Raw genomic sequence first — 13,199 nt, 5'->3', positions numbered from 1 at the left:
CAGGTTCACTTCGCTCTCGAGTCATTGTGCGGACAGACAGAAAAAGTTTCTTCTGACCGGACGGAGTAATAGGCTTCGCTAATCGCTCAGCCAACAATTTTCGCTTTTCATTACAAGCAGTGTACCTAGTCGTATTCAAACTGATTTACAGCGATTAGTTTGTGTGTAGGGGCGGGGCCAGGCGGGGCCAGGCGGGGCCGGGCGGGGCCAGGGGCGGGGCCGCACTCAACGTGATCCCGCAGTCTCTCGTCCCACACTCGCTGCGCTGTCGCTCTGCACGTGCTGCGCACCTAACGGTATAAAAAAATGATTGTTTGAGAAAAAGATCCTTTTATTTTGAGAAAATATTTTTGAGAATTAGGAATATTCTCCTATTTTTGTAGAACTGTTGCTAAGGAAGTTCACCGAAGTTCTCCTGGAGGGATGCAGATTTTACCATTCTGCGATGCTCCAACGGCTTTGGTGCCCTCGTCTCGCACAATCTGCTCTCGTATCCAGCTTGCACTCGCTCTGCACTTGTAGCGCGCTTCTGTCATTTGGGAAGGGAATTCTTTTTCTGGCATAGACTATTTTGTAGTGTCTTTCCTCACTAGTCATCAATAAAATTTCATTCTCTTTATTTCATTTCTGCATTACCTAATCGGGTTACCTAAACGTCTTACCTCTTTTCCTTTCCGTCACTGGTTTGGGCTGTACTATACGCTAAGGCCTATCGTATACTCTTTTTTTCTTTCTTCTGTCGAGAGTCACAGAGGGAGAGGGGGGAGACATCTTTTAAGTGTTGCTCTGCACCTGCTGGCGGAACATACCCACCTTATTCAGCCTAACACGCAGCTTGCTACTCTGTTGCTGACTGATAGATACCGTCACGTTAGTTTTGTTGAGACTATGGATCCTTTAACTGCAGTCGTACCAGGATTTTTTGGGGCATCGACCATCGCAGTCGTTGTCCTGATTTGCGTTGTTTACTACTATCTCGTTTTGCCAATGGATTTCACCAGGGTAAGTTCAAATCCGTACATGATTGCGTAGTGGCGGCTTCATATTTGGAAAGCGTTCTAAAATCCGCCCTCTGTCCTCACCGTACGCTTTTAAATGGAGGCACGGCGGGTGCTTAAAAAGGCTTTTATTTGACAGACTAACAGTTTTTAATTAATGGTCGATTATGCAACTTTGGGCCTTTGAGCAACCCCCACTAGTTTGTTACTTGCTCCTCTGCCATACGTATCAAAGGCAGTTCACAATAAGTTATCAATATCTGAGACCGAAATATTTCGTTATTTCCTGCTCACTGCAATGTTTTCCAATGTTCTAATTGTCCCTTGTGAAATTGGCTTCAACGGGTTTCGAGCAACGTTATTGAAAATTTTGGGAACCTCAGACGAACTTTCTTCGACTCATGAAATGCGCAAGAGAAGTTTTAGTAAAACTACAAACAAGGGTTAGAAAATTCTAACTACTGAACGGTTTGGCATACAGGCTGCAGACGATGTTTTCGTGGAGTTTTTATGACATGATACTGAGGGTCAAGTGACCCAAAACTTACGTTCCTTTCGATTGTGCTAAAAAAATGCATTGTTTCCTTTAAGTGAATGCTGAAAAGTGTTAAAGTCGCAGAAATCGAACAAAGAGAATACACAAATCAAAGTTAGATTTTGGGAAGAGCTATAGTTCGCCCTTACCGTCATTGCTCGATCCTTCGGGAACAACTTTGCCTCTTGCTGGAACGGTCCAGGGAATTTGTGTTCGGTGTGTAAGCTTCTATTTTGTAATTTGTATTGCCAGTTTGACAAAGTAAAAAAATTGTCTATCCGGAGATACAAATTTGTCATTACTCGTTTTTCAAAATTGCATCTTGCCAGGTGTGCGCTTAAAAGGATCTTGCAATGAAAAACTTGTCGTTTGCCATTTCGAGTGTATTTCCTGACAGTTAGTCTGATAATCTATCTCCACTAGGACATAGACGGCGTGGGCTATGATTTCCCTAACCGCCACTTGGACGGCAAGACACGCGCTGCCATGGTGCGAGACGCGATACGGAAGCGGAAGACAGGTCGGCTGCTACCAGTGTACCCCAACGGCTGGTTTGGGATTATTGAATCCTGTCGCCTGGGTCCTGGAGAGGTCAGGGTAAGTACTAATAAGCTGTAGGTCCTTTTCCTGGCGTCGCGTGTCCGCACTTCCATACACTTCTTCATGTATGAATGAAACTGTCTCTAGCTTGTCAATGCCCTCGGCCAAAACCTGGCCGTCTTCCGTTCCGAGAGCGGCGAGGCCCACGTTCTGGACGCATACTGTCCGCACATGGGGGCCAACATGGCTGTGGGAGGCCGCGTCAAGGGGGACTGCCTCGAGTGCCCTTTTCACGAGTGGCAATTTAGTGGGCACAACGGCAAGTGTGTGGCGATACCCTATGCGCAGAAAGGTAATTATATTAGCACTAATTGATTTTTGACAGAGATTTGGTTAAGGTTTGTTCACCTTAAAGAAGGTACGTCAGATTTCAGAACCACTTATAGCCTTGTGCATTTTGTTCTTTTTGGCTGAGCGATTAGCGAAGCCGATTAGGGGAGAGTGGGGCATATTGAGGAACGGGGCAGTTTGAGGAACTGCCTACAAATTTTGATTGCGGGCACTGACACCGCCGTAGGTTGAGTACTAAATTTTCCTAGTGTACTTTCATTCAAAAACGTTCATACGTAAAAGCTGCGAGTAAACTGGTGCGTTTTTTAAACTACGAATGTCAAAATAGACAAGTTGGCAGCCAAAACGGGAGTTTTATCACCTTATATATTATGTAATTTGGGGCCTTTTGTGTAAGAGAAGACATGCTTCCTGCTTATTTTGCCGTGCCGGACGGTATGATACAACGCCCCGTAATTTTTTAGGGATTATTTGAATGAATCAATGCAGAACGGGGTAGTTTGAGGAAGACCTGCACGGGGTAAATTGAGGATAGGCCAGCCCATGCTATAGCGTGTGGCCGATAGGATTGCCCCGCTGGAAGGCCATATTTTAGTAGGATTAAGGAACGTTTAGTTTTTTGGCTCTAAAAACGAAACTATTTGAGGTACAGATGTGCAATTTTGACTCAGTGAAGGGAAGGAGGCAATGCCTTGACGCTGTAAAGCACGATACCATGCGATTCATTGACGAAGAGCAAAAGGCCATTCCTCAAACTGCCCCACGGCGTTCCTCATACTGCCCCGCACATGGGGTAGTTTGAGGAATGCGGGGTAGTATGAGGAACTGGCTATATCTCCTCACAAAGACACCGCATTGCAACGCGCTTTAAAGGGTTGATACATGCCAGTGCCACCTTTTTTGTGTCAAAACGTCAGGTCTGTGCGACAAATAGTTCAGTTTTTAGAGCCAAAAAACGAAACGTTCCTCAAACTGCCCCGCTCTCCCCTACTCCATTGACCGGAAAAGTTTCATTCTGTTTGTTTTTCTGTTTGTTTCTCTCTTTGTTTGTCTGTCTGTCCTCACGATTACTCAAGAAAGAATTGAGAGAGCGATCTGGGAATTTCAGGGTCGTTTTGTATCATAAAAAGACAGATCGGGTACGAAGATGAGCATTGTACCTCAAAAATTGACTTTTTTAGAAAACAAAAACCACAGGTCGCAAAATATTTTTTTTTCAAATATTTTTTTCTGGGTGGTTTTTAAGGGGAAACTCGTGAAAGTAGAGCCCTTTGAACGAAAATTTTATCCGTTTTATACTATCTTGTACCGTTTCGGTGCTATGGGACATTTCTTGGTGAAAAAAACACGTGAAGAAGACAAAATGGTATATTGAATTGTAAACAAGATTACAAGTAAACAAGTAAATTAGATTTTAATTTGAACATTGGCATAGTAATACTAGAACGATTCATTCCACTGGCTACTGATTTTGCTGTACACTGCAGCCCAATATCTAGGAAACTTATGTTGATTAGATTTATTAATGATCGACTAAAAATCTGCATATATACGGCGGTTAACTTCCTGCCCACTGAAAATTCTAAACAATTTGTTTTTCAGAAATATTTCAAAGTTTAGTATGCTGATCGTTCGCCAAGCTAGCTTGCTCAAATGAACACCGCCATAACATTCACTACAAGGAACGTGAACTTTCCAAAGCATTACTAACACAGCGTCAGATTAGATCAATGTTTCCATATATAAAAAACGTATACATTTAGACGTATTGTATAAATTATGTTGACACTTATAATCTTAAATAAGGTAAAAACATAATATCTATTTTCAGTTATAGGTTGGCTGCATCACTGTACTTTTCTCCCTTTTTCAAAGGAATTTATTTCAAGGCGGAACTTCCGTCCCAGCCAACAGAGCCGTGGCTGGCGCTCAGCGGCCGCGTTCAAATGGCGTCTGTGTTGCACCTTTATACACGTCGGCCAGTAGTCATTATTTAAACGTGACCACCGAATCGACGCCAGGGCCAAATAATTTTTGGGTAGGGTTGTACAAAGCAACAGGCGATCGATTCCATTGGTAGAACTTTCCCGCGCAAATTTGTGATTGACTGAAATTTCCCTGGCTCCACTCGGCCTGCTGCTCAGCTCGTCATTTCCATGGAAACTCGTGGATGCAAACTCAAATTTCTCAAATTTGATCACACAAAATTATATGAATCATATCTCAAGACATTTCTAATTTTCTCTAGTATTTTTTATTCAAATTTCACTAACTTCTCTCACGGTTGTCTCTCCCATATGAGGCCATCGTCAAGAATAGGAATAATAAACTTTCGGGCGCAAGCAAGCACCCCCAATCGGGGGCCTAAAAAGGGTGATTTGTATCAGAATGCGCTTTTTTGAGAGTAGGCCCTCTTCTATTTTCAATTAAGGACCATTCGTTTAATTGTATAACGCGGCCATTTCCAGTAGACGTGCAGATGATTCCTCTACTCTAGAATATCCTTACCGTCAATAAGTGGTCGGATGCTGCGCGGTGATTGGACCACCTCACTTTGTGTCTCAATGTGTCCTCAATCAGCACAACAGGGGTATAGGGGAACAGGGCCTTCCGGCACCAACATTTGACATACTGACAGCATTTGACGGGGAATTATCACTCTAAAATTAGGGACATGAAACTTCTGCTGTTCGATAAAGGTTTTCATTAAAAGTTCTAATTTTGACAGATTGTTATTTAAATATCAACGTTTTAGTGATACTAAATAATCTAAGGATCCCTAAGCCTAGAACAGAGGGTGGTTCGACCCCTAATGCGTGGTTTAAGTATTACTCTTCTAACAATTTTGTGACATGAAGTCTTTATTATGATTTAATAGACCATTTGGTCTTTTTCATCCTGTTTTCGCCAAGAAATGCCCTCTAGCACCTAAACGATACAAGGTAGAGCAAAACGGACGAAATTTTCACCCTAGGAATTCTACATTCACGAGTTCCCCTATAGGAGACCATTAAAAATATTTGATAAAAAAATATTTTGTTACCTGCGGTTATTGAATTTTTTTAAAGTCAATTTTTGAGCTAGAGTTCTCATCTGCGAACTCGATCTTTTTTTTTTTATGATACAAAACGACCCTGAAATTCCCAGATCGCTCTCTAAATTTTTTCTCGAGTTATCGTGCGGACAGGCGGAGAAACAAACAACACTGTAAAACGAGGAGTGACCTTTCTTTCCCGAATAGAGTGACGTATAGGCGTCATCGCTCTGTTAGAGCGATTTTTGCGAAACGACTCAACATGAGTCTTTTTCGTAACAGAAAATGTCGCAGAAACGACCCTAAACGAGCGACGTTTGCGAAAATGACTCAAAATTAGTCTTATTTGTAACCAAAAATGTCGCGAAAAGTTATTGCGAAGGAGCGATGTAATAAAGCATTCCGGTAAAGCTGAAATGCAGAAGAATGCGGGGAACAAGAAAACGGAAGTCCCATGGTAAAGCATAGTTATTTCCGTTTTCTTCTTCCTTGCATTCTTCAGCATTTTACGGCATTTTAGCTTTACCGGAATGCTTTATTAATATCGCTCTCCCAAGAGTCGTCAAATTGGCTTCACTGAGATCGCTCTCCTGGGAGCGCAAAAGGTTGCTCTTTTACTTGTAGTGAAACAAACAGACAAACAGAATGAAACTTTTCTGGTCAGTGGAGTAATAGGCTTCGCTAATCGCTCAGCCAAAAAACACCACCTCTTTCTCTTTGCTTGCATCCACGGTTGCATGGAAAGCAGCATTCTATATTTTACAGATTTCGCAAAGTACATTTCCTTCCTTTTCACGCTGAGCCTACTAGCCGTGGGCGTCTGATTTAAAATATTATCCACAATTTAAGCTAATTTAACAATCCCTTCACTGTTAAAAATGTTTTGAAATTTTAAAACCAAAATTAACTGAAGTTTCATGTTTGAACTGAAAATTCAGAATTGTTTTGGTATGATAAAATTCGAATAGCGCATTTATTAAGTTATGTACATCTTTGTGGCCTCTGGTATCATAGAAAATCAAGAAGATAAATATTATCGCCAGCGGAAAAGCGTGGTTATTTTCGCAACAACGATTACCCTGCACCGATACTGTCGCGGTCAAGCGCACTTCCACTATTTGCCACTAGATGGCGCATCGTTCGGGTAACTGACAATTTTTTTTTACGTGTCAAATATCTATTAAATTTCTTAAATTTCCTATCCGAACTATTGATAGTCTGATAGAGGAGCCTCTCCCCGATGTACCCGCACATTTGTTTTTCATTTTTTGTCAATATTCAATATTTTGCATGAGTTTTTAATTGGCTCTCGCTGAGCACTCATAACGCGAGCACACGCACCCTCCTGTGCCCAGCGCCTCATGATTGTACTTGTAAAAGTGTGAGACGCATTCAATTTGTTGGCTGAGCGATTAGCGAAGCCCATAACTTCACTGACCGGAAAAGTTTCATTCTGTTTGTCTGTCTGTTTGTTTGTCTGTCTGTCTGTCCGCACGATAACTCGAGAAAGAATTGAGAGAGCGGTCTGGGAATTTCAGGGTCGTTTTGTATCATAACAAGCAGGCCCGCCCTTCCGCCAAACGGAGTTGCCAGCTCCACTACGCTGCGCCGGCAACTCCGTTCGGCAGGGGCCGGGCCTGATTGGCCTGCCGGCGGCGATGGTCGGGCCTTCGGCCCGACCATTTCAGTCTCGCGATTTACTGAAGTGCATAATCAAATAAATAATGTGACCGGTAAATCACTTTGCATATTTGACGTCGAAACGGACAAAATTTTCGCCCAGAGGGCTCTACTTTCAAGAGTTACCCCTTAGGAGACCATAAAAAAAATATTTTTTTCCTACTTTTTGGACCAACCCCTATTTCTTTGTTACCCCCTTTCACCCCCTTAGGGGTGGTTGCCAGGATTTGCACCAGGCGTTTCGTTGTCCAGGAGTGACCCCTAAGATACCCTGAAATTTGTAGACCTCTAGCTCATCTCCTTCCTCTTACACGGACGACAGACGGACAGACGGACAGACAGACACGAGAGCGGTTGCATAAGCCCGCTTTAATGCTTGTTTGAAAGCAGAAGGGCGGGCTAAAAAGACAGATCGAGTTCGAAGATGAGCATTCTAGCTCAAAAATTGACTTTTTAAAAAATCAAAAACCGCAGGTTGCAAAATATTTCTTTCTTTCAAATATTTTTTTATGGGCTCCTAAGGGGTAACTCGTAAAAGTAGAGCCCTATGGGCGAACATTTCGTCCGTTTTGCTCTATCTTGTACCGTTTCGGCGCTATAGGGTATTTCTTGGCGAAAATAACGTGAAAAAGACAAAATGGTCTGTTATATCGTATAAAAGGCTTCATGTCACAGAATTATAAAGAGAGTAATACTTTCACCACACATTGCGGGTCGCACCACACCCTCGTTTGGGATTAAGGGTCCATAGATTATCTAGTATCACTAAAACGTTGATTTTTACATAACAATGTGTCCAAATTCGAACTTTTAATGAAAACCGTTACCAAACAGCAGACGTTTCATGTTCCTAATTTTAGAGTAATAAGACCCCGACAAATGGTTCGAGTATGTCAAATTTAGGGCCTGGAAGGCCCTGTCCCCCCACACCCTGTCCTTAACTCGTCTCGGGTGTCAGCGCCGCAGGCCTAGCTATATGTGCGCCAGGCGCGTCGCAGCGTAACAGTGTTTCGTGAGATATCGCGAAGCCTGTTACGCGAGACGTGGTCTGGCGTACATATAGCTAGTTTAAGCTTACACCTATTTGGTAATGGTGGAAGTGCTCCCGAAACACAATCACAAGGATACCAACGATGACAAAATATTTTGTTTCACTGGGAATTTCATTACACAGATAATGAAATTTCAGTGCAGGTCCTGAATTATGCAAACATTATCGTACTTATATTCCATTACTAACTTTCGATTTTTCATTACGCAAATCTTAAATTTCAAAACTTGTTGTCCTGAAATTTTATTACCGTTTTAAGTAATGAAATTTCACAACCAAAAAGTGATAGGAATTACAGTATTAAAAACTGAAATTTCAACCTGAATTTTCTAACAGTGTTTTCTTGCGTGTACAAAGTAAGTACATTGTTTTTGGCCTGCAGTGTATAGGACGAATACTTTGTAGACGCAGCTATGCAGGTGGATTCTTTAAGTGCCTTTCGGAAACCCAAACGAGAAGAAAATGGCATTTTTAACCTTATGGCAACGTCCCGGCCAGTACCACTAAAAATCCGTCCGCTACAATCTTAGTCCGCCTGACTAAGATCTTTTTACGGACAATAAAGTCCGACGCCCCATGGTGTAAGCAGAAGCTAAGTCCCTGCTCTGCAGATAATCCCTGACAAGCCGAAAGCACCGGACACTGTTAAAAACCTTCAGGAAATGTCTCAATGACCTCTCACTAAAGGAACCAAAATAGTCACCGCCTCTTTTTGATATGTTGTTCCTTGTTCCTCGCACTTCAAAAAGAACAAATAGGTATATGTTTCTTCCACAGAAATTTCTTCCCCTTCAGCGACGGGGTAGAATAGCTTGTCCCCTAGAGCGACAGCCTATATCTTGCCTTCATGGCCCGGTCGGTATAGCACAGAGGCCTGTGCCGAGCGAGCTACGCGAGCTAGCCCCGAAGTTGGCGGCCGCCGGCCGACTTAGCTCTCCGGAGCTCGCCGATCGTCGCTCGCGAGCTGTGCGAGCTCATCTGCCCTCGAGCAAGGCGGCAGGCTCGGCTCAGCGTTGAGGCGGCGCGTCTTCGATCCCCGCCAGAGGCGTTCACTTTTATCGGCTTTCCGAGTACAACACCCCAGAAATAATACCGTTAATACAATGAAGAGTGTTAAATGTAATAGTTTGTAAAATTTAGTTAAGTTTGACCACAGAAAAAAACTGCCTCGACAGGGATCGAAGCTTGGTCCTCGATCTCATGACAAGTTCGGCCGACGGAGACCACCGGGCTGCTGACAGATCGTTCGGCTGCGCAGTCAACCTGTGCTCTCGCGCTAGCTCGCCGAGCTCGTGGCAAACAGGCCGCCGGAGCGTTGCTCGCGTAGCTCGCTCGGCACAGGCCTCTGGTATAGCAACGCCCAGAGCGTCGGAAGTCGATGGTTAGACTCCACGCTCGAGAAAATTTTTCGCTTTCCGTTTGGCGTTTGTGTTAGTCCTCAGGGCCGACCTGAAGTTCAAGTAGAATTGGAACACGGTTTGCTTCGTTCTAATTTTTGATACCGCGATGGTAATGTGTTACACGTGGTATTGCACTTTTCGTTAAAAAACATCCATAGGACATCGGACTTACTCAGAAATGAGCCTAGGACTAGGACCCATGCCAAAGCGTTGCGCAGATCGATAGAGGAGAGCAACGATGCATTGCCAGTGCCATTCCTGATTTTATGTATAAAATTAGGTTTGTTGGTTTAGGTTTGCTTCCTATTAAATAAGAGCAAAGCGGAGAACAACTTGGTGGTATCGTTACGTTAGGCATGTAAGCTCGGCCCCGAGAGCTCAGCGCTCCGCTTGCAGTTCCAGACTTTGCGAAGGTCCGCCGCTGGGACAGCCGGGAGGTAAACGGCTCTGTGTTTGTTTGGCACCACGCGGAGGGCGACCCGCCCAGCTGGGTCGTGGAACCCATTGCCGTTATTGAGGACAAGTCGTGGACGTACGTTGGGCGCAACGAGTTCAACGTCACCAGCCATATCCAAGTAAACCCAATCACATGGGGCATGCCTGTGTTACGCTTGATCTTTACGCTTTATGTTACAAGTTGTTTTGTTTGTACACTAGGATATTCCTGAGAATGCGGCTGACCCTCCACACTTGGAGGCCATCCACGCTCCAGGCATGTTCGTGGCTAGCTTGTCGCGCCACGTATGGAAGGCCGAGTGGTTCCCGGACCAAACTCAGACCCACATCGCCCATTTGGGGCTCAACCACGAGATAGCACTGTCTAGTAAAGTGAGCCTCTTTAAGATACTTGTGCGTGGCGATCAGGTGCGGACATCAGTAGCCAAGACACTGATTTATTGAGTAAATTGTCGACAAGGTTGTGATTGTAATTCTTTCCCAGATTGGCCCGGCTTACGTTGTCCTAAACGTTCAGACAAGCATCGGTCCAATTGTCATTGTGCAAACGGTTTTGCCTCTCGAGCCGCTACTGCAGCGGGTGATCCATCGCATGTACTGCCCGTGGTGGATCGTGCCGTACGCCCGGTTCATTATGCTCGGAGAAAGCATCATGGTAACGTAACACATGCTGTAGGAGTAGTAGCTGTAGTTTTATAAAAAAAAAATTATAAGAGGTAAAAACTGTTAAAACAATGAAACGGGAATTTCATAAATGATTATTATATATTAGGTAAAACGAAAGACAGACGTATGAATACGTTTTTATCAATTCTAATACAGTAGTACTGTATATACTTATATAGAAACGTTCCACCGAATATAAGAAATATTTATAACATTCCCTTGGCGTTCGAGTCTCAAATGTCTACATAGTTTACATACAACCAGAAAGCGGCATTCTGGGTTTTAGTATGTTAATAAACTATTACGATACTCAAGTTGAAAATTCTTAAGAACATACTAATGTTAAGAGAGTAAGCATAGTATTCAAAAATTATTTACTCACATACTCATGTTAAGAGGATTAACATACTGCTGCAACAATTTTACCTAACACGCTAATATTTAGTATGTTAAACGACTAACCAAATCTGGGAACGACCCAGCCTTAGGTTTCTGATGACCACACGTTAGGGGATACTATACTGAAACAAGCTAGGCCCGCCCTTCCACAAAACATAGTTGACAGCTTCACTTCACTCCCCAGGCAACTCCGTTCGGCAGGGGCCGGTGCCGGTCCTAGCTTGACCTGCCGGCAGCGTTTGGTCAGGCCTGCGGTCCATCCTATAAGTCACTTTGCTTATTTGAGACAAGTAAGGTTGTGGGGGAAGGGTGGCGGGCTACGACCCTGCAGATTTGCTCCTGCTTTTGGACATGGAAAAAGACTGAAACGGGTCAACACCGTGACTTACGAGATGGCACAAGTCTGCGACTTGCCCCAACCCCAAAATCGGGGCGAGTTAGCCTTGGGGCGACTTGGATGGGGCGAGTTGTCCGTCTCCCCCCCACCCTTCTGCTTTGCTAAAGAATAACTAGTTACATGTATGCCAGACCACGTCTCGCGTAACAGGCTTCGCGATATCTCACGAAACACTGTTACGCTGCGACGCGCCTGGCACACATATAGCTAGGCCTGCGGCGCTGACACCCGAACCTGAGACAAGTTAATGGAAGAAGAGTATTCGGAAACAGGGCTCTCCTGCCCCAAAATTTGACATACTCAAAGCATTTGTCGGGGACTTATTACTCTAAAATTGGGGAAATGAACCTTCTACTGTTCAATAAAGGTTTTTATTACAAGTTCGAAATTTTGACAGATTGTTCTGTAAAAATCAACGTTTTAGTGATGCAAAATAATCTAGGGACCCTTGAACCCAAACGAGGGTGTGGTTCGGCGTCAAGTGTGTTTTTCTAAATATTACTTCCTGGACAATTTTTCAATAAAGGGGTTTTTTACAACTTAGTAGACCATCCCTGATGAGCCGACGGACAGCTCACGGACTGGGGCTAAGGACTAGTTGAGGACAACTGGAGGGCATGTCCACTCGCATGTCCATGATATGTCCGTAGCCCCAGTCCGCGGATTGAAACGTCCGCGGACTTGTCCGCAGCTGTCCGCAGTCATCCAAAACCCTATCAATGGCTCTGTCCGCAATTGTCCGCAAACCTGTACACAAGGATTGACCGTTAAGGTGTCCAGGATGGTTAAAGGAAAGTCCTATGAAATTTGCTGTCCGCGATAGTGTCCGTGACTGCAGTCATCTCAGATCGTATCGTTTTAGCGGTCCGAACGCCCGTTTAATCATTCGATTATGTTCTTCAGGAAAAGGTCGGGCCTGCGGTCCGGCCCGACCAAGCAGGCCCGGCCCCTGCCGAACGGAGTTGCCGGCGGAGCAAAGCGGAGCTGCCAACCCGTTTGGCGGAAGGGCGGCCCTGCTTCTTAGATTTTAATAGACCATTTGGAATTTACACCTTGTTGTCGTCTGCTACACGGAAAAAAATAAGTAAGCTGTGATAGCTAATATGTTAGCTGGTGACAAGCAATGCGTTAGCTGTGATAGCTAATATGTTAGCTGGTGACAAGCAATGCGTTAGCTGGTGACAAGCAATGCGTTAGCTGTGATAGCAAATATGCTAAAATTCGCTTGACCGTACTAGACGTAAGCTACCATAAGCAAACTCTGGTAAGCCGCGGTAGCTGTCGAGGATTAGTTGGTAGAGCTAATCTCTAGTTGGCCCACCGCATACATATTTTGTAGTGGCTGTTGGCTGCTGGACAAAACATGCCTCAGCCAACGCAGATACAAAAATTTAGTCGCACGACCTCAGGGGCATTTAGCTACAAAACACAAGTTTTCTCGTCTCTCACAACTAATGATTACGCATATTCAACAAATACAAATGTTGTACTAGTCGAACACCTTGCTTGTCACACTGACAGCAAACGCGTTAGTTGTCCTAGCAAACGTTGTGCTGAAATAGATGACCTTTTTTTTCCGTGTGGCACCCAAACGGTTCGAGATAGAACAAAACGGACAAAATGCTTGTCCATAGAGATCTACTTCCACGAGTAACCCCTAAGAAAACAACAAATTTATATTGTTTAAAAAAT

At 44.1% G+C, this 13,199-nt stretch overlaps 1 protein-coding gene across 1 annotated transcript in view; it reads left to right on the top strand.

The window, feature by feature from the left end:
- The first annotated feature begins 245 nt into the window (after positions 1-245).
- The window catches only part of LOC113215852 (cholesterol 7-desaturase nvd-like), a 21,321-nt gene continuing 8,367 nt past the window's right edge, over positions 246-13,199 (top strand). Inside the window, exons 1-7 of the mRNA XM_052273009.1 lie at positions 246-296; positions 384-1,002; positions 1,957-2,130; positions 2,221-2,425; positions 9,986-10,164; positions 10,247-10,453; positions 10,530-10,700. Of these exons, the coding sequence (XP_052128969.1) occupies positions 889-1,002; positions 1,957-2,130; positions 2,221-2,425; positions 9,986-10,164; positions 10,247-10,453; positions 10,530-10,700 (1,050 nt within the window). The 5' untranslated portion in view covers positions 246-296; positions 384-888. The remainder of the gene's footprint in view (positions 297-383; positions 1,003-1,956; positions 2,131-2,220; positions 2,426-9,985; positions 10,165-10,246; positions 10,454-10,529; positions 10,701-13,199) is intronic.

This window comes from Frankliniella occidentalis, unplaced genomic scaffold (assembly GCF_000697945.3).
Source record: "Frankliniella occidentalis isolate FOCC.00 unplaced genomic scaffold, Focc_3.1 Scaffold238, whole genome shotgun sequence".
Taxonomy (NCBI): domain Eukaryota; kingdom Metazoa; phylum Arthropoda; class Insecta; order Thysanoptera; family Thripidae; genus Frankliniella; species Frankliniella occidentalis.
Note: the sequence above shows the minus strand (reverse complement) of the source record. Positions and strands in the feature narration are given on the sequence as shown.